This window comes from Musa acuminata, chromosome BXJ3-7 (genome assembly GCF_036884655.1).
Source record: "Musa acuminata AAA Group cultivar baxijiao chromosome BXJ3-7, Cavendish_Baxijiao_AAA, whole genome shotgun sequence".
NCBI classification, from domain to species: domain Eukaryota; kingdom Viridiplantae; phylum Streptophyta; class Magnoliopsida; order Zingiberales; family Musaceae; genus Musa; species Musa acuminata.
Window position 1 is genome coordinate 6,960,890 of NC_088355.1, and position 22,142 is coordinate 6,983,031.

Sequence of the window (22,142 nt, forward strand, 5' to 3'; positions counted from 1 at the left end):
AATACATGAATGCTCATGTACAGAGAACCTACTGTTCTTGAACCTGAAATGATATCCTACATCCATGACCACTGGAATGCTACGCCATGCGTCTATAATGATACTGATTCGACCGTCTCCCAACAAGATGGCTTCTTCGGGTCTTCTCGAAGGTGGACGACGCGAGTTACGTACCTACCGAAGCTCGCGCACCGAAACTACACGAGGCCTTTATCCGCCACCGAGTTACCTGCCTTTCCATTGGACGTAGAGTGGGGCCGCGGTGGCCCTCCGTGTGAGTAAGTGCATTTGTGTTTTTTATGGTCTACGGGAGGTAAAGGCCGTAGCGTCATCAATAGGGTTGAAGAAAGAGGCGAGCACGATTAAGATCCACCCACCCACGAGGATCCCGAGGTGGAGGACATCGGATCGGACGACGCGTGGCGGCATCTCACGGCCCTGCGCGCCTCTCAAGGCTGCCGTGCCTGACGTGACAGATGTCTGATAGCCACGTGTACGGCACGAAGGGAGGCTTTCGTCCTGATCTCGTGACAGCCCCGCCGCGTGGAAAGCCGCCGTACGCCCCCCTATTGATTCCCCGCTGCTCCTAGCTTTAAGGCGAAGCGTTTTCCTTTACACGTTTTGTTTTTGTTATTCTGTGTTTTTGTTTCTTGTTCCCCCTCCGGTTTGTGTTGCCGTGCCGACGGGTTAGGTACGTGCTACGATGCTACGTGGGCTGCGCCCTTTGGACGCGCGGTATGGCAACCCATGTGGGTTGGGGTGGTCTCCGTGAGCCCCATCACGTGGCTTCCATCCTCGTCCCTCGGCTCGGCTCGGCTCGGCTCCGGGTAGGTCCATCCTCGTTCTTGTCGTCCTTGGCTGCTTCCCCCTCACCACGTTCCCTCCTCCCCACACCATCACCGGTGAACTTTTCATGTGATACGAATGCTTTAACAAAGTTGTTAATTAGCTTATTTACCAATAATTATCGAGATGTACACCAATGATCGGAGCCCACGGCGTTCCGATGTGGGCATTCCCATGATGATCGATAGGGGGCGATTGTGCCAAGTGGGAGAGGGGGTTCGCGGGCCACCTCCATGTGCGGGCACGGTGGAGCTCGGTTTGACCGTCACCATCTCGTTAGGTTGCACGTCTCAACTGTAGCAGACCGGATCGCCGCTTGGCTCGCACGGGTTCAGAAACCACCGAGAGGAACCCATCCGCCCCAAACAAATACCACCGCCTCGCTCCATCCCAAACCGCGTGCTCGACGATGGATCATTGTCTTGGCGACCGAGTGAGAAACACATTTGTTACCCGCAACAGGATAAGGTCCCGCGTGAAGACCCGGTGGGCCCGCGGTGCCATTCTCCGGTCCACTTCCGTTTCGAGGATGGAACAGGGTTTGGCTCACCATTGGGTGGCACCCGAACCGTCCGCAGCGCTCTGGTCCACGTCCTTTAATTATGCTTGCGTTACACGAATAGCAAGCAAGCAAGCGACGTGGACCTTCCTAATTTCTCCACTCTGCGCGGGGCCCTTTTGGGTACTTGAACTACCATCCCTATTGTAGATCAAAGTAAATTAAATCCAATCCTCCGTAAAGAACCGAGTCGGAGGTGACTCGATCGGCGGCCGAGCCGCTCGAGCGCGATCAAACGTAAGAAATTTATTTGGACCCACATGCGTGGCAAACATGTTATTTCGGGTGTGTCTTGGCGATGGGGCGCTTCCTCGCCCTGCGCATGCCTGACACCGCCCTCTCCTTCTACCACGTGTCCCAACTCCTCCTTAAAACCGACCCCTTCCCTGCCTGACGCCGTCACGTCCTCGGTGCCGGATAGCTTCGTCGATCGACCGCCTCGTGTCCTCGAACGCCGTTAGTGTTGTCGCCGTCCGACCGCGGTTAGTTATCAACCCAACCGCGGTTATCGGATGACACAACCGGGGTTAGACTTGTTGTTTATATTCACCACCTCCCTCTCTCCCTCCTTCCTCACCAACGCCGAGAAGAGAGGCAAAAGAGAGAGGAGAGGGAGTGTACGTGTGTGATAGGGAGGGAGACGAAGATGATGATGATGATGATAGGGGGAGAAGGCGGACATCCTAGTGATCCGACGGGCCATGTTCCACCATGGTCGTCGCCCTTCGAGGATCCGACGGGTGGGATCGGATACCACCTTGGCGCCGCTGGTGGCGCGGAGTACGGCCTCGGGGAGTCCGCCCTCGCGGCGGCGCTGCAGAGGTATTTGCCTTGCAACATCGATGAGCCGGGTGCGGAGGAGGAGGAGGTGGATGAGCCGGACGCGGCCGTGGACGTGTACTCGTCGGACGAGTTCCGGATGTACGAGTTCAAGGTGAGGCGGTGCGCGCGCGGCCGCTCCCACGACTGGACCGAGTGTCCTTTCGCGCACCCGGGGGAGAAGGCGCGTCGCCGGGACCCCCGTAAGTACCACTACTCCGGTGCGGCGTGCCCCGACTTCCGCAAGGGCGGCTGCAAGCGTGGCGACGCCTGTGAGTTCGCCCACGGGGTGTTCGAGTGCTGGCTCCACCCTGCGCGCTACCGAACTCAGCCCTGTAAGGACGGCACGGCCTGCCGCCGTCGCGTGTGCTTCTTCGCCCACACCCCCGACCAGCTTCGCGTCCTCCCGCAGCAGCAGCAGACGCCAACAAAAGCAGCGGCCGCGGTAGAGTCCTACGATGGCTCGCCGTTGCGCCATCAGGCGATGGAGTCCTACCTTTCGAAGCATATCATGTCTTCCTCGCCGACCTCGACGCTGATATCTCCGCCGATATCGCCGCCGTCGGACTCCCCGCCGATGTCGCCGAGCACCGCGGCTATTCGGCGAGCATCATGGCCGATGCGTTCGTCACTGAACGAAGTAGTGGCCTCGCTGCGTCAGCTGCAGCTCAACAAGGTTAAGTCGGATCTTAGTTCCTGGGGCTTACAGGTGGGTGGTGGCGCGTTCGGATCCCCGAGAGGCAGCGGGGCCGGGTTCAGGGCCGGGTTTTGCAGTCTGCCAACGACTCCTACCACCGCAAGCGCGGCGGTGAGTGGTGGTGGAGTAGGGTGGTTTGACGGTATGGATAGTGGTTTCACCGAGGGCGAAGAGCCAGTGGAGAGGGTGGAATCAGGGAGAGCTCTGAGGGCGAAGATCTTTGAGAAGCTGAGCAAGGAATGTGTTACGGAGAGGGCCAACGCCGCTGCGTCGACGCCGGCTCCCGACGTCGGGTGGGTATCGGAGTTGGTGATGTGATGTGGGCATTTCTGATTGGATGGATGGATGGATGGATGAAGGGAAAATAAAAAGAAAAACGGATTTACGAAAGGAAATGCATGGCGTTTGGGAGGTAATTTTGTGGAAGACTGTAAATAGTAAAGGTTAAAAGCCCGGCCTGAAGAAGGAAGAAAGAAGGGTAATGTACAGTCTTTTATGTACATAGAACATGGCGAGGGTTAAGTGTGGATAGTGTGGATCTGTTTTGGGGATTTTGGCTGGAGAAGAGCGAGAGAGATGAGAGAAGAAGAGGAAGGTGGAAGTGATCTAAAGCTGCTGCCGTATACAGCCCACCGTGGATCTGTGAAAATTCTGATTTCGAATATCAATCATCTACCTCCTTTTTAATATTCTGTTTCCAAGCTTATGATTCCAATGTGGAACATGTAATTATCATGGTATCCCACCAATCTCAGTATTGTAATATATGTCTATGTTCAGCTAAGCAGCTGGATGAGTACTGGTCACCTGTTGTATACCATAGTGGTTTCGATTCGCCGAGCCATCCTTTCCGTGGCACGTGGTGTTACCATGCCAAAGAATGGCAAGGGTGTCCGGTCCGGAAGAGGCCCAACTCCTTTTTCTTTACTGGGAAGAACATTTGAACAACCGAGTGTCTCGAGCAAAGCCATCGCATGCTGTCTGGCGTAAATATTACATATTCTTATCCGTGGTTAGGTAACAATGGTCTCTTTTTATTCTTCTTTTTAATGAGATGCAGGAGGCTTCTTCTAGGCTGAAGAAGAAGAAGCAGCAGCAGTTGTTCCTCGCATCTTTTAAGGCTCTTCGTAGCTCGGTGTGCAGCCTAAAATTACTGTTATCATGTGCTTGTAGGGGTTCGTGAGGTTGATGTATATCCGCTTTGATGGGGACGGGGTGGGGTGGGGTGGGGAGGGAGGGGGGGGTTCTCCCATTGATGGGGATAGGGGTATGGGTAGTGGTGGGGCAATGCTGGTCCGGTTATGGTTGCTTTTGGTTTATAGTTTCCATAAAATGGCACTAAAAACAGGTGCAAGTCGCCACGCGTCCCTCCTCCCCGACAAGCGTGTCGGACACTCCATGGAAAGTTGCCTCGCCGAGCTCGAGAAGCGAATGCCGCTTGGATCATCCGCATTCATTTATGGTGGTGCGGGGCGGAGGGGACGGTGTGCATGAGTGAAGTGGAGACCACGGCGGTGGGGTCCTATCCACGTCACATCGGCCTAACCCCGGTGCACCGGATGACTAGGATTCGGTACATCCGCCTCGTGAACGTGGTGTGGCTCACCGGGCGAGGACGGGCTGCTCCCCACTTGTGCACGGTGGCCGGGGTTTCCCTAAAACGCGCAGCTTGTAGTCTCGTTGCCCGGCAGCCTTTACTGTCGTTGACCGAGGCGGCCGAGTCGGCTCTTATGTACTACCGATCAAGACATTATATATATATATATATATATATATATATATATATATATATATATATATATATATATATATTAAGCTCATCATCATCATTGACGGTGTAGTTTAGCATTAACTGTATAGAATTTGTTCATCATCATTGATGAGGGTAATAATGACGATATGACGCTCCACGACGTCAGTCACGTCTAAACGATATTCTGCTCAAGGAACGGGGGTAATAATGCCGACTCGATATGCGCTGATGTCACCCGTTCTCAGACAACGACTCCATCATTGCCTGACCATATACCCTAGAGTTCTAAATGAAAAAGGAGAGAGAACTTCTTCGTACAAAATCCTCTCCGCATCCACTAATTTGATCGTCGGAGGGGTCGGGCCGAGCTTCTGGCCCGACCTGTGTGCAGGTGCTAGACAGGGGTCGCCTCTTCCCGGCGCTGCGGCAAAGCTTTCCTGCCGACACGACGTCCCGATCGGACCATCGTAATCGGCCGCCGAGAGACCTCGAGGGACGCCGCACAAGATCCCCGTCGTTCGGACCCCCAACCAAGCCGCGTCGGCCCCGAGGCCACGGCACAAAGTTATTTACACCAACAATCATCATCATCATCATCATCATGATCATCATACATACATGACTAAAGCAAGAGGTTTAGTTGGGGATTCTGTTGGAGCCATCTATCTGTGTTGTTCCTCGGCAAGAAAAATGCAGTGGTGACAAGGCAAGTTGTTCTGGGCCAAATCGACGACACTGGTTTCGCTCGCGTCCGTTGCCCAAAACATCCAGCTTTATGCCGTGGAGGGGGCGTCGCCGTCCAGCCTTGGCGCTCGACCGGCGCGAGCCGAATCGAACGAGCAGATACGATCCGTGTGTCGTGTGTGGGTCTTCCTTGGAGTCTCTTATTACCTCCTGAGGCGGAGGTGAATTAAATCTGCTTCCCTTTTCATCGCGCTCTTCGATTATTCGAATGGCATTATCGTGTGTGTTATCGTCTCGATCGCTCCTCTTTTATCTCTAGCCGAGGAGAACACGAGGGTGGGAGTCGGAGGCCACAGTGGAAGCCAAGAGGGAGTTGGGAGTAGGATGTCATTCGATCTAAAGACTCCGTCCATCTTTCTATTGCATGATGATGATTCAGAGAAAGACTTGGATATGGGATCACTACTCACCGGTGTTACGTCGGAAAGCTTAAGCTAGTAAATGAGATATGATTGAGGTAAGAAGACTTGGAATCATCCATAGTAGACATTACAAGTAAAACATTCCTAACAACATTCACAATTTGCCATGGAGCAAGTGATTGTCTCCGTGTAAAAAACTCGACAAAGACCATTCTCATAAGCTAAGCTTAACCCTTGTAAGATAGATTTTGCCTCGCTTCTAAAAGTACCTACAACCCATAAAAACAACATAAGCATCATCACGTCGAAGCCAATATCACCATCATAATTTTGGTTTTAAGAATCATCATAATTTAATTTGATTCAACTAAGAATTGAGTTTCTCGTAGGCAATTTAATTTGATTCAATGAGGAACTAATTTTCCTATTTAATAGGGCAAAGACGATAACAATTTAAGTTGATCCAACCAAGAGCTTGTTTTCTCGTAGATTCGATTGACTACACCACCTCGTTCGTTCGAGTCAGATTCAAGCGATTGGCCCTCCTAAATCGTCTTTAATTCATCGTATAGGCTGTCGTCCTATTATCGAAAATTCTTATGCGAGCACACATGTGAAGGTGATGGGGTCGTTCACTATGTGAAGAAGACCCCCATTACCAACCTTAGTCGAATTGAGGACTCAGATAGCACCTTCTTCTTCTTCTTTAGTAGACTTATTCACCCCTCGTCGTATTCAATCCCCAAAAAGTTGATTCCCTCATGTATAGTGAGATAGGCGCTCCTCCTAAGCCGTCATTGATTCATCTTGTTATCGAGAATTCTTTCTTATTCGCCACGGCAAGCACATGGAATTAGTGCATTTTGGAATAGGAGGATTACTGTTCTTCCTTCTTCTTTTTTCCTACATAGAATTTTTTTTTTTTGAAAAAAAAAACATAATTATTGTTTAAAAATAGGTTTGAATATGATAGTAGCAAAGCGAGGAGCAACACCTTCCCCGCTATACGAAAACCCCATCCAACTCTGTACCACCCGGGGGGTTCCAGGATACTGAGAAGGCTGACATTTTGCTCCACTCATGACGATCACCGCAGCACGCAAGAACAACCCGAAAACAAACCAAAACAACCCAAAAACGAACCAAAACTAACCATTTTTAGCTGCACGAGCGAGCGACGGACAGCAAGCGAAGCGAGGGACAACACTTTCCCTTCTATACAAAAGCCCCATCCAACCCTGTGCCACCCGGGGGGTTCCAAGGTGCTGGATGCATACACTATATCATGTTCTCAAATCATATGCATTACAAATTGGTGAAAGGCATTCTTCACAACGTGACCTACCTAATACATACTCATCACAACAGACGAAATTGGCAGTGTAGGCATATGCTTCTCTGTTAAGATTAGTATTTATGATACCTCCTACTTTACGCTATATATATTATCGGAACTTAATGATGAGAGTATAACATAACAATCACCACATATTGCTTTGAGAGAAGGTGGGGCACTGTAGGAGCTTAACAATTCCTCTGGTACAGTCAGTCCATGGGGAAATGCCACATGAACTTTTTTATGCAATCAACACATCATACACACACACGAGTATCCAAAATCTGCGATTATGATTAGATTAGCAGATGCCAGCATAGATAAACAAGCCCTTACCAACATCAGCCACATCACCTCCGACTCCCACAATATTGGAAATAGAACCATGTGGATGGGTTTAGGCTCTAATTCTTGGATGATTTCATCTGCATGGAGGATGGAAAGAAAATGTCAGAAACCCTGGAGGGCAACAAAATAGTTCCATAGACACTTAAAAGTAGCATCTCATGCAGACTCGTAACGCTACACCCGATAACTGAATAGCGCAAGTGATACAAAATGGAAGGCAAATGTTGCTTCTTATTCTGATCAACACCACCAATCATCTCACCTTACTGGTTGTGCACAACTGTGAGAACGAACAAACACATTACTTGCACTGTAACTATAGATTATGGCCTACGATGCACCTCTGCGTCAGTTGTTGAGATCAGATCAGCACATAACCCTCACTTGTGCATGCTTTCGAATGGCAGCTACGATGAGCTTATAGCCACAATTCTACCTCTCTTAACAACAAACACAGCCTTGACAGTTTTCCTGTGGAGGACTGCCCCTTTCTAAAGGGGCCCAAATCTTGCGGAATATGAAATCAGTAACAAAAAAAAAAAGTGTCGTTTAAGTGGATTTGTAAATTCAAAAAGAACTGCTGCTGAGGCATGAAAATATTATTTGGTGTGTTATAATGACACTAAAAGGGTGTGATTGCAGATAAAATACTATTCCAATATTGACAGCTGGACTGGTTTAAAATCAACACTTTCTTTAAATACTCCATTCAAATGGTCGGTGGCAGCTGTATTTTCCATTATCTTATATTCTGGTGCACTATAATGGCCTGTTGCAACTGTGAATTAATTGATCAGGAAAATATATTCACATTCTGTAGGAGACCTAGTAACAATCTGTTGGATCATACTTGCCCTTTATATGGTCAATATTTTAGACCATCAATGCATTTAAATTGAAAAGAAAAAGTGTCTGAATAATATATCAGTCTCAAAGATGCCAATTCTACCAGTTACAATCACTCTCATATCTAGTTGCTATTATCCGTACTGTAAATAGAAATCTATATGGAAGCTCTCAATTTCTGTAGATTGCGAAGGGCATTGTCTGCTTACATATCTCATGTCCCAATGATGGTGAGCCAAGTAACACCAGACAAACATGCTATGAGCATTGATAACATGGCCTACAGACTAATGATCGTGGAGAAACATGTGGATTATCTGGATAATTTCTAGTGTTGAAGGGGGGGACTTAGAACTAAAACTTTCCGCCATTAAAAATAAGCTGTGTTCTCATGCAGCTAGCTAGAGAAAATCAAGATTGTAAGACAAAAATAAATAAATATCTCCTAAAATTCTCTTGCAGAATATCATAACAATTACAAAAACTAATTACCACTGGTAATCGTAACTTATCTCTTCATTCTTTACAGACCTTGACAGAGTCACCTTACCTGAAGCCTGAGATCCTATCCAACTCCACCTACGAACCCTCATTCTGCCTTTCCAATTTACACAATGAACCAAGGATGATGACCCAAATTATTGGATTTGTTCAATGACATCGGCAGACAATTGAAGTTATGAAATATCCCATCGCAGTAAACAAATGGCTTCCTCGAGAACATAGAAGTTCGAGTTCCCCCAGTTGTTCATCCCTATCCTGTATCCTGTTGATTGTCACTAAAATAATCATCTTATGTTGCCCCACCTTAAGTGAATTATTATTTTATACGCAAAATCACAAATCCCTTCTGAGGCTTGCATTTCAAACATACAATGTATGAAATCTTATCAAAGTTAAGATACTAGATACCAGCTTACAATTTGATAATATTGACTGCTGATGGCATGGCTACAGCATTCGACCGACTCATCTAATTGATAAGAACCTTCATACCATAATGATCTGTAAAATCTTATTGCCAGCAGAGCTTAATGGCAGGAAGATATCCGCTGGCCACTTGCAAGTAATAGGGACCTCACAAATTGTTATAATCCTAAATATACAATTGAAACCTCAATATAATAGACATTAACCTTTGTTCCTTGCAAAAGGCAGGAGGCTATCCAGGCAGCCATACCAACCAAAAACCTTCACAAAGCATTCAGCCATTAAGCCATCATTTACAATTTCAAGGCACTAAGCTATAAGGTACCACTCTTATAATGTTTGAATGACAGCAGCAATGTGCCAGGATTGCGATAATTCATACGGTTAAATAATACAAAGCTCATTTAGGAAAAATAAATGTAAAAAAAATCACAATAACATACCAGACATGCTATCTATCAAATTATATGGATCACATTATGATCATGTAGTTGTAAAGATAATAGTAAAAGGAAAACCACCAAAATATATTACTTGATCAAATGTTTACTTCCAAGTGCTTAATTTACAACTTGTTATCTTCCAAGTACTTTCTTAAAGGAAACCTCGTGATTCTTTTATAATGAGGGAAACAACATCGTTTACATATCTTATTACAAGATAAAGGTCGAGTCAAATATAATGTGTCAGTAAGCTGCAGAGTTCTGAAATGGAATTATCTGCTGGTGTCACAACTCATTGTGCTGGGTTATCTTAATATGCCTATTCTTTTAGGACATCACATGGATGTGTCTGTCCCAGTCATAGTGCCAAGACATGAAGTTTAACAATTGAACAAGGTCCAGACCATTGCGTATGCAGGGGTGCAACCTGGGTGGTATCAATATAAGGCCAAACACAACCACAACCAACACTTGGATTCTCCAACCTTAAACCAAAAGTGCCTGACCTTGGGTTGCAAATTTTCTAACCATAATCCATGCCAGCTATATGTAGGGTTAAAAACACATGTCGGTCTGATTGGGTCAAGTTGAATCCAATTGGGTCAGGTTATAACAAAAATATTTACATCAAAAACATACTGTACTGAACAACTCATTTACCTTATGTAGTATGCACAGTAGGTAGCCAAATATACCAGGTTCCAATTAGGCCAAGTTAGAGTAGTCTTAGATTGAGTTACGATTGGATTTAGGTTGTTTTGGATTACTTCTAAACCAACCAAATATAGTGTCCAGTTGAACGCAAACCCATTGGACTAACTTAAAAGCCTTTGAGTTAAATCAAACCAACTTGCAGCCACATCCCAGAATGGAACACCATCTCATGAAATATGTACCATGCTGTTCTTGTACAGGGTCGGGAAGTAGTTCAGCAATATCATATAAAAAGTGTGATGCTCTAAAAAGCCTAATTAGACTTATGCTGAGTAGGGTACAGAGAATTCTAATAATAAAAAAATTTACAAAAAATTGCAAGAATCCAATTGAAAAAAAAAAAGGGTGAAAGAAGTACTCTGAAAAAGTCACACATGTTTTGTATTGCGTCGCTGGTCAATCTTAAAAGCTGAAGGATCATAAAAAAATTTAATGTAGCACCTTCTACAACCATCCATCTCTAGTCTTAAGATCCATGACACCAACCAAATATCAAATATCCCCAAAAGTTAGGATTCTAAGATCATAAATTTTATTGCTTATAGCCCCTTATCCTTTTCTAAACTTAAATCCATTAAAGTAACAATTAATAAAGGACTTTCGAATATATATACTTGTGGTGAACTATTATTTAATTTATCTTATTTAGTGCTTATAGCCCTAAGTCACTCATGTACCTACATCTAGAGCTCTAAATTAAGCAGCTGGGACATAGTTCTGCCCCCTGTGACAAGATTATTTCGAAAGCAATAAATGACGTATCAGAAAAATATTTCTCACTCCTGAAAAAGCAGGTGTAAGGGCTATGTATTTGCTTCTTTGACACGACAAAGATTTTACCACCTTCCAGCACTCCATAAACTGGAAAATAAAGTAAACTATATATTGGACCACAAAGTTCAATGGTGCATGTGCAAAAAATGGCAACACATCCTGATGATATATATTCCAGTCAATTATAAAATGTCATTACAAACTTGTTTCACATATCAAAAAGGGCAGTTCATGCCAATGCAAGATATGGGGAAGGGACAAAGATGTCGATGGCATTACTCCTTCAAGCAAAGAGGTATTTATGTTCTTTGGCATATCAAGGAGTCAAACTATAACCAACAAATAGTAATCAAATAAGCCATTGATTATGCTACAAGCAACATTTAGCCTAAAACACAATCACCCAAATATGTCAATCTAACAGCATGTTGATCAGATATGGAAATAATTAAAACCGACCTTAAATGGTTCATGTCCTAGGTGAGTGTGAGTGTGCTGCATCTGAGCCATATGCAGAGGAACTTTCACTGCCAGAATCTGCAGAAAGCCTCTTGAATTTAAGTGCTTAATCTTAATTTACATTAGATAGTAAATAAACAACTCAGACTTATTTGCTCAGAACCTTCTAAGAGACAAGACAAATCATTTGTGATCGAGAGAGTTCATTACCACTGGATGAAGACCCAGAATCACTGCTAGAACTGCTGGAGCTACTTGATCTAATTGCATTATCCCCTTTGTTTTCTCCTCCAACCGGTGATGAAGAAGCTACATACTTCTCATCAACCACTGCTTTTCAATTAACCCATAATTATAAAAGGAAATAACAATGATCTAAGGAAGAACTGAAATATACAAGTTTTGTATGTCTTACATTTCTCAGGTTCTTCGGAAGCAATAGGCTCTTCAATCTGCAGGAGTAACAAGAAAGGTGACATAAATATGTTTACCCTTACTATATACCTGTCTTACTTTTCTGCAGAGAAGGAAAGCACATTAACATATTATAGCCATACCATTTTATGAACCACTTCAGGTGCATTACGCTCAGCTGCTTGTGTTACTGAAATGGCAAGCTCTGCCTTCCTTTTATTCTTGCTTAGAGTCTTTTTGTAATTTGTAATGAATCTGTCAAGTTCCCAGAGAGTCTCCACATCCACACTATCGATATCTACTTCAATTTCATCATCATGCTGGCTCAGGGACGAGTTCCGTTTCTTAATAATCTGCACGACAGCCTCCAGCTTTTCTGGGGGCAGGTTCTGCAGGTTGTTGCTCAGCTTTTGCTTTTCCTCAAATGTCATATCCCTCTTGTTCGGATCTTTAGCCTTTGGCTTCTTTGGAGCTGGCGTTCTTCCAATGTGTGTTGGATGATTTCCTGGTTTCATCATTGGTTCAGCTGCCACAGGATGCACAGTGGAGTCAGACCTCTCCAACATCCTCAAGTCCAGTGGTGGAGGCGTCTGGATTACTGGTTGGCGAGCATGGTGTGCAAACTCAGCCTCTATGGCAGGCCACCTCTCCTCAAATATCTGAAGAAGCTGCTCTGCCATGACATAGACATCCTGCCCCTTGGGGTTGTAAGTCATTGCATTCCGAAAAGTCAGTCTCACATCCTCAGCAAACTCATAAGGCGAACTGTACCAGTCTTTGGCAAACCGGGACTTCACGGTGCCAAGATCCATCGGGCACTTGATGATGGTATAGTAATCATGCAAGCCGAGGCCCTTCGCATCGACCTGCACATTGAACACCCACCCATGCTTGTGCTTCATCAGCTTCGAGAGCAGCACGCTGCAACTCTTGAATGCCTGCGCATAGAGCTTCTTATCCACCAAATGTGCACCGCCACCATCAGGCAACTCGGACGATTGCTTCTTTCCACCAATGGCCTTCGATTTCTTGTGGCCCTGCTGGTCACTGGGGCCACATTTCTCCTTCCCAAGGATGAAGTCAGAATTCCGGTAATACTGGTTCGCCTTGGGAGTCCGCTTCTCCTTCTCCGCGCCCTCGCTCGGGTTATTCTCAGAGGCCGGTACGGATACACTAAGCTGGCGTCGAGACCAGCCAGCAGTCGCAGAGGGCGCGGTCACGTCGGGCGCCCTCCTTGCAGATCCGGGGGTGTTGGGGTCGGTAACAGAGAGCTGGGAGCGAGTGTACCCGGCAGCCGAGGCTAGCTGGAGCTCGTGGGCCTCGAGCCGCTTGGAGAGGGCGCGGACCAAGTCGAGATCGGCGGTGAGCTTCCGCCGCAGCTCCCGCGCCTCCTGCCGCGACCGGCAGGTGAGGCCGACGGCGACGCCCAGGCCGCGAGGGCCGTGGCCGTTGGCGAGCGACGGGCCGACGGAGGGTCGGTTGGGACCGGAGGAGGCGTCGTCGGAGGCGGCAGGGGGTGAGCGGTGGCGGCGGGGGGAATCGAGGTCATCTGGGGGCGGCGGAGGGGGACGGGGCTGGGAGGAGCGCTTGGGGGCCTTGTTGAGGGATTTGCGGGTGTAGACCTTGCCGCCACCGGCGGGAGGCGCCGACGCCATGCACGCCAGAAGGATACGACAGCACCGGCGGCCGATGGATCCTGGGGAAGGCGGAAATCTTGAGAGGGTTTTGGCGAATTATTGCGTGGGCGAAGCGAATTTTGAGCGCCTTCGGGAACCCTAAATGGACATCGGGAAGCGGAGATCTATTTGGGGATTGGACTTCGGGAGATGCGGGCTTCCGTTTTCGCAGCAACAGCAGCAGTACGAGAGAGAGAGACAGAGAGGGAAGGGGGAAAAGCGAGCAGCTGCTTGCCTTTACGAAGGGATGAGATCGGAGTCATCGATGTGCGAATGGTTCCGTCGCTCACCGCATCTCATCACGTGGAGCGTGTCTGGCACATTGCTCGCTACGATGCGTATGCCGACGCTGCTCCGCTTAGGGCTCCTACGCGGCCCATTCCGAAAGCAGGAGTTTGGAGATCACCTGTCTCGGCGGACCCCAGGATTCACGTTTTCTTTTCCCATTCTCCGACGTGACAGGTGGGCCCCACCAGGCTCGGATCACCCGCCTAGTCGGAGCCACCAACCCCAACAAGTGGTGGTACCAGTACGAAGTCCCGCGGGACCCACATTAAGGCTCAATAAGACGGGATCCTTACGCGGCGTGTGGCTGAGGCAACACTCGCATATATCTTACCCAGTTTGCCTTGGGACGATCCTCAATTCCTACGGCGCCAATTTTCCACTTAAGACTATGCCGACGCTCAGTGATCGATATATACATCGATCTACATTTGACATAAGTATGTATGTATATATCGCATGAGTATGATCATAGGGTATATTCTGGTACCACCCTCGCGGCAACAGTCAGCAGTCATGTCAACACCAACGTCAAGCCTCACGGTTGATATGGTGTGCTGTGTTGACATGACACCTCGGACTCGGATGGGACGATCGTCTATTCTCGCGTTGTTTGGAGCATTACAAGATAGCACCGCATAGTACAAGGTCGTTCTAGAAAGCTCGAAACAGTGCCGCATGATGTCGATTCATGTAGGTTGGTCGGCGCCCGCACAAAAAGTACGAGTTGGTTGCTCAAGGAGTCAGCGACCATTAACATACCATGTACGATCGACCTTCGTTCGTAGGTATAAAAGCCAACCCCCTAATCCCACTCAACATTGACTTGAGCTTCGAAGGGGTTGAGTCAAGAAATCTCCCTCTTGACCTCGGCTTGTGTGCAAGAATTCGATGACAAAGCAACAACCCGATGAGGGAGGAAGAGAAACTCTTTGCTCTACCTTGGATCGATCTTAAAGATGAAGCTTGGACCCGACCTAACGCCGACCACCCTAGTTCGAGTAGCCACGTGGGTGGCTCTGCGCACTCGGGATCGGACCAAGACGTGTTGATCTATCAGCTATAATATAAAGTTGCTAAATATTTTTGACGCTAGAAGGAGGGCCCGATATCATAAGAGCGTCCACCACCAAGCAACTCCAACGAACACCTTGGCAAGAAGGCACCCACCACCATCTTCACCTTCGACCTCAAAGGGCAACTCCTCACTCTCTCGTATATGGATGGAAGCACCTCGGCTTGGACTTCGGGGCACTATTGGCATTTATTCAACAACCCTGGGCTCTTGCCTCCCAAGTCGTCTCCGTCCAGACGTTCCTCAACCTCACCCACAAGGTGTAAGTATTAGCTAGGATGATGCAGACCATCACACCCCTCATATCCTAGCTAACTAAGCAAACGATTCTCCCCCCATGGTTGTCGCCCATGATCCAACCTATACTCATCCTTACACCCACCAAGTGCAAGCGTTAGCTAGGATGATGCAAACAATCACACCCATCATACCCTAGCTACCTCAGCAAAAGGTTCTCCCCCCACGGTTGTCGCTTGTGATCCAACCTATACTCATCCCTTACACCTCACAATGCCACCCCAATCGACCAGCCACCTCTGGCTCCAGATGCCCACCCCCCAACCGTTGAGCAATCGGGACACTTGAGGCCAATGGTAGAGTGCAACGTTTCTATGCCCAGACACATTGCCTCGACCTTCCTCGAAGCCTACACCCTATCTTCTGACTCGACGGAGGAGCTCGGGAAAAGTACCTCGATTGGGTCCCCCTTTACCCAAGAAATTCAGGACAAGCTTATCTCCCTCAACTTTCGCCTCCCGATGCTAGAGGCCTATGATGGTGGCTCAAATCCAATGGAGTATGTTGTCACCTTTCAGGACCAAATGGCCCTATACGACACTTCCGATGCTCTGATGTGTTGGTTATTTCCTACCACCCTCTAAGGCTTGGCTCGGATGTGGTACAATCGATTGAGGTCGTCCTTAGTCTCATCTTTTGATCATCTTGCAAGGGAACTCGAGCTTTACTTCCTAGCCAGTGTGTGACCTAAACCGTCCGTGGCCATGCTCCTCAAGCTAAGGTAGGAGGGTGAATCCCTCTCCCTTTTTGTCACCTGCTTCGCTACTAAGATCCGAGGGGTTTCAGATGCCCACCCCTCTTTGGTTTATACATATGTTCTCGACGGGCCTATGGCCTTCAAAGTTCTTTTGCTCGCTAGTCGAGAGGCCACCAGCGATCATTCTCAAGATGTTGTAGTGGGCCAACCAAGATGTTATTACTGAGGCACTGATGACAAGAAAGCATGATGAGTCACACAATAGGTCTCACCAGGAGCTACCAATGTGAGCAGATCGGGAAAGAAAAAGGCCCGCCACGATGATGCTGGAAGTAAATGAGCCTAAGGTGTGCATATAAAAAAAAGGGGCCCACTATAGCGGAGCATGTGCCCGAGTTATAAATCTCGACTAGTCATGTGCCAAAGTTATGAATCTCAACCAAACATTATCCGAGTCGTGCACCTCGTCAAAACAATGTCTGAGTCATATACCTCGGCCAAACAGTGCCTGAGTTATGCACCTCGGCCAAACAGTGTCCGAGTTGTTTATCTCAGCCAAACAATGCTCGAGTCATGTACCTTGGCCAAACAATGCCCGAACAACCTCAAAGACTAGATTTTTTGTGTTTTCCAACTCACATGCGGTTCCACCGCTTATTCTAGCAGTGCCACTACCTAGCCCACTTTTGGGTCATTGAATGAGCCTCCCAATAAGCTCAAATCAGTTCTAATTAAGGCTCAATTGGTCCCTAATTGAGTTAGCATGATTACACCAAAAACTAACTCAATTAGCCCCCTAAACTACTTCAATCGAAGATAAATGATTATAAATCATGAATCCTTTGTCCGACATGTTATTGGTTCATCCGATGCTCATCTGATCCTTCGGCGCATCATCCTCTCTTGCGACCTATTGCCCAATCGACCAGTTGACCTTTGCAACTTCGATTTCCTTTGCGCAATTTCCACTCTTCATGGCCCAAAGCCTTCTGTCGATACATCGACCGATCATCCGGCTTGACGTCCAATCTTCTGACATGTTCCACTACGGCTCAACATGATTCTTCCTGCTTTAATTGTCTCTCCCTAATCAAAGCTTATTGCGTCACTCAAAATGCAGATCAATCACAAACACATCAATTGATTTCATCATTAAAATATGAGATTCAACAATACACCTTAACAAAACAGTTTCCAAGTCATGCACCTCAGCTAAAAAGTATCCAAGTTGTGCACCTTGGCCAAAATGTGTCTAAGTTGTGCATGTTGGCCAAATAGTGCCTGAGTTGTGCACCTCGGCCAAATAATATTTCAGTTGTGTACCTCGGCCAAATAGTATCCAAGTCGTGCACCTCAGCCAAACAGTGCCCGAGTCATGCACCTCGGCCAAAAAGTATCCAAGTTGTGCACATTGACCAAATAGTATTCCAGTTGTGCACCTCCATCAAACATTGCCCGAGTTGTGCACCTCGCCCAAATATTGTCTAAGTCATGAACCTCGACCAAATAGTGCCCGAGTTGTGCACCTTGGCCAAATAATGTCTGTGTAACGTTTCGGTTAGTCTAATGCCCGAGCTACACCTCACGGCCAGTCCACTGTCCGAGTCATATCTTGGCCAGTCCAATGCCCGAGTCATGCCTCGTGGCCAGTTCAATGTCCGAGTCACCTCTCAATCAGTCCAATATCTGAGTTATGCCTCGCAGCCAGTCCAATGTCTGAGTTGCATCTTAACTAGTCCAATGCCCGAACCATGCCTCGCGGCCAGTCCGATGCCCGAGCCACACTTTGCAGCCAATCCTATATGCTTGAGTAGTGTTGCTCGACTAGCCTAGTGCCCAAGTCACATCACTCGACCAATTTAGTGCTTAGTGCCCAAGCAGTGTTGCTCGACTAGTCTAGTGCCCAGTGGCCGAGCAGTGTGCTCAACCAAATTAGTGCCCAAGTAGCATTGCTCGATCAGTCATGTGCCCGAGCAGTGTTGCTCAACCAATCCTACGCCCAAGCAATGTTGCTCGGCTAGTCCTGCACCCGAGTAGTGTTGCTCGGCTAGCCTAATCCTTGAGTTATGTCGCTCGATAGGGGTGGGATTTTGAACACCTCAACTTCCTCTAACCCCACTCAACACTAACGTGAGCTTTGGAGGGGTTGAGTCAAGAAATCCCCCTCCCAACCATGGCTTGTGTGCAAGAACTTAACGACGAAATAGCAACCCGACGGGAGAGGAAGAGAAATTCCTTGCTTTACCTTGGATCGATCTCGGAGATGAAGCCCGACTCGACCTAACATCGACCACCCTAGTTCAAGTAGCCACGTGGGTGGTTATGTGCACCCGGGATCAAACCAAGCCATGTTAATCCATCAACCATGGTATAAAGTTACTCAATAGGTACATTTCATGAATCCGATCTTAATATTATTTAATTTTAATCCTAACATTAAAGTTAGTCACGTAACTTATAATATATTACTGATTTTATGCTTACAGCCATCGCTCACTGCGTCTCCATTCAGAAGATATGTGTAGTTTGGATTCATGCACGGAGAAGCACCGGGAATGAACGACCTTTGAACACGAAACCATGACTACCATTCTACCGGTTCACCTCTCCACCCTATCCCTTGACTTCCTCCAAGCCGTGTTGAAGGAGACGAGATCCGTGGTGCAACGGATCATATTAGCATGTCTCATTGTTCTGAGCATTCAGGAGAAGAGTGTTAGAATACGGCCAACGACGTGGCCGCCACCGATCCCAACGCAAGCGATTAACCCCGCAAGATGCCGGGCTAAGGCATCGACGGCCAGGTCACGCTCACCGCCGTCTCTGCTCGCTACCTCCGGTGGCGCGACCGCCAAGGCCGCACCGGTGCAACTGTCACCATCGCCGCGCTGCCCACCTTCGTGTACGGGAAAATAAGGGAGGAACACTCACGTCCGTGGCGACGTGGAGGCGGCGGCGGCAGCCAGGGCGGTGTGACTGGCCGCGATGGAAGGATGGCGACAGGGTGAGGCTTCTGCCTTATAAGTGCAAGCATCTTTCCTCGTCGTTATTGTACGTATAACATGACATTAATTCCCCCATGCATGACATCTGCTTGCACTTAGGAAGAAGCTCTCATATACAGCAGAGGAATTCTACATGACGAAAGCGAAATCTCGAGCTTTATAGCAGAAGAAGCATTCGGTGTTCTTCTTACAGATCAATGGCCACTCCATTTACATTACTACATGCAATTCATAAGGAGGGCCGAGAATATGGCTCGAACAATATATATATGTATATGTATATCACCTTCTTCAATCGAATCATACATTTGGACTCATAATTAATGCCCGATGCTAATTACTGCTTCTGAAGTATATTATAGTAGTCGTGTCAGTCAACTCTTGTACCAAAAAAGACGAATAGAAGCCGCACAGGTTTCTTCCACACCTCATCTCTATGCATAGTTAAGCCTCATGTCCAACAACGGCAGCGCGTCCGCGGCAGACCAAACGGCCTGCTGCAGCTCCGGCACCACCATCGGGCTCATCGGCGTCTTCCTCTTCTTGATCGTCGTTTACGTCGTCATCCACTACACCCGCTGCCTGGAATTGGAACCCGACGGCCGCTGGCATGACCGGCAGAAGCCCGGGCTCGATCCCTCCGCCATCGCCGCCCTCCCCTCGTTCGCCTACCGAAGAGGCGCCGACGGGAGGAGCGGTTCCGAGGAGTGCTGCGTCTGCCTAAGTGTGGTGGAGGAGGGGGAGGTGGTGAGGGTGCTGCCGAGCTGCGACCACAGGTTCCATGCGGCGTGCGTCGACTTGTGGCTGCAGGTTCACCGGACGTGCCCGTTGTGCCGGGCCGACGCAGCGCCAGGGAGGGCGGTCGAAGGGATGAAAACAGCTGATGTAGCTGGTGCACCGCCATCTCTGGCGCCACCGTCGGAGCTTCATACTGTTGTGTTGGTGATGGATGCAGGAGAGTCATCGGCCTCTCAACCCATGAGGTAGGAAAGAAGCTTACGTGCAAGGAGATGGAGTTAACACACACATGATCTTTAGATCTCTTTCTTCTTGTTTATCAAGTGCATATAAATCAGTAGATTAATGACAAGAAATAGCTGTTTTGGTTGAAGGTTTAGAATGATGCATGCAGAAAAAGGATTAAGCTGCTGTGCTGGTTGATTAATTAGAGGAAACTTAATTAGGTAGCTTTAACCATGTATCTATCTCATATGAAGAAGAGAGAGAGAGAGATGGGTGATCACTATTATCTTTGGGTGACAGTGGAGACAGTATCTACTCTTTTTACATGCAAGATGAGATTAAAAGACTAGTCCATATGCAACATGAATTGGCAGCCCATATCATTTCTCATATATCATCCTACTTTTAATTTCAGAAACATATTAGTCATCAAACTGAAAATATTTTTCCACATGTTTATGCTTGATTTATAGAACATGATTCATCCAAGATTTCTCATATTTAATAGAGCATTAAAAATGAAATTGACAGCATTCAACAATTTAGAAATGGAAAAAGGAAAGAATCTTATTTGAAAGAACTCCAAAAACTCTATGAAACCTTTATATATATATACATATATTTTATACATCTCTCATGTTATATGAAAAAGCCTATCCTCCATAATTTTATATAAATGACTTTAACTATTATATTATAATTATAAAAAACTTATGCAACAATATTATATATATATAATGTATTATACAAACATTATATGTGTATGTAATTTTAGTTCCGGGCAAGAAACTCAATCTTTTCAAGCTTCTCTCTAACATCTACCTATATATGGAAGTAATGTTTGTTTAATCACTTTCTTGATTAGGGTCTAAAATTTATTTAATAAAGCCTAATTAAACATTCACTACATATTAAAGCAGTGTAATATGGACTTAAAAACCTTATTATTATTATTATTATCATCATCATCATCATCTAAGCTCAAAATCTTGTCCTCAATGCACCAAAGAGTACACAGAGGAAGTCTGTCCAATTCTCTTGTCGAATGATGATGAGGAACACAAGAATCCACATAATAATTCATGCGGATTTAAGGTGCAACCACTACGATCTAAACCAAATTGCTACATGAATCTAGATAAGATCATTATTAGAACATATAAAACTCATGCAAGTTTACATATTAGTTTTGATTTAGATTCATCCAAGTCTACGTTGGAAATGGGTAGACTCGTGTCTAAAAATCATGACTTGCATCAAATTTGCAGAACATGCAATAAAGCATGCAATCTGGCATCATAAACATCAAACTCGAGCAACATTTGAGCTGCTGGATTGTGCTGTCACAGCAAGCAAACCTCTTTGTCTTCATTTACTAAGAAAAAGCAGCAGGTTCGACTCGGTTGAGCAAATAAAACTCTTACATGACATCTTTGGGAGACTCCAACCGATCACTTCCTTTTGAGGCGCAATAAGGCATGTGAACGGTGAAATTTCTGATGGTCGAAAGCCCATTTCATCAGTGTGATGCAAGCAAGAAGTGGCTGTTTGATGCTTTTGCAAGGCCACAAACATCAAGCCATTCACATTAGGGAAACCTGGAGAAGACCATGGACCGACTGGTTCTTGTTGTCTAGCAGCTCAGATCGATCAAAATGGTTCGATGCAGTGGTCCAGCTTCCCACTTACGAGTTGCTTCCTAACCTTACTTTGCTTGAGCCATTCCCAGTGTAATCGCATGAACTCCCCATTATAGATGAGCATGCAACAAGACCTCTCTCTCTCTCTCACACATCATGGATTGGTTCTGTCTTCTTCGTCTTCTTCTTCCACCTCCATGCTAGAGTTGGTCCTGGCCCATGTCAGTGACAACCTGAGACATCCATGAGCTGCATGTGAGTGACCTGCCACATTGGGGTGGTGGATGCATTGAAGGCATGTCTGCAAACACCTTGCCCACATGATGACAACCCCTTGTTTGGCATGGCCATTCAGAGAGCAGGGTCCATGAATACCAACACCAAAGATGAACTGTGGGGTATGCCACAGGGTGGTGATCTGCCACATTGCCTTCCAATTTGGCACAAGAAGTCATTGGTG

General features: G+C 46.9%; 3 protein-coding genes across 3 annotated transcripts; 2 read left to right on the forward strand and 1 right to left on the reverse strand.

The window, feature by feature from the left end:
- Positions 1–1,977: 1,977 nt before the first annotated feature.
- LOC103991237 (zinc finger CCCH domain-containing protein 2) lies at positions 1,978–3,705 on the forward strand. The gene has a single exon (XM_009410612.3). It carries the CDS (start codon positions 2,052–2,054, stop codon positions 3,237–3,239), a length of 1,188 nt encoding a protein of 395 aa, XP_009408887.1. The 5' UTR covers positions 1,978–2,051; the 3' UTR covers positions 3,240–3,705.
- A 3,545-nt stretch (positions 3,706–7,250) lies between these two features.
- LOC103991238 (transcription factor GTE4) lies at positions 7,251–14,004 on the reverse strand. Its single transcript, XM_009410613.3, has 5 exons — positions 12,188–14,004; positions 12,046–12,082; positions 11,841–11,960; positions 11,631–11,708; positions 7,251–7,541 (listed from the first exon to the last, which is right to left on the reverse strand). Exons 1-4 carry the CDS (start codon positions 13,697–13,699, stop codon positions 11,641–11,643), a joined length of 1,737 nt encoding a protein of 578 aa, XP_009408888.1. The 5' UTR covers positions 13,700–14,004; the 3' UTR covers positions 7,251–7,541; positions 11,631–11,640.
- Positions 14,005–19,425: 5,421 nt separating this feature from the next.
- LOC103991780 (RING-H2 finger protein ATL39-like) lies at positions 19,426–20,102 on the forward strand. Its single transcript, XM_009411328.3, has one exon. The coding sequence runs from the start codon at positions 19,533–19,535 to the stop codon at positions 20,064–20,066; it is 534 nt and encodes a 177-aa protein (XP_009409603.2). The 5' UTR covers positions 19,426–19,532; the 3' UTR covers positions 20,067–20,102.
- The last annotated feature ends 2,040 nt before the right edge of the window (positions 20,103–22,142 follow it).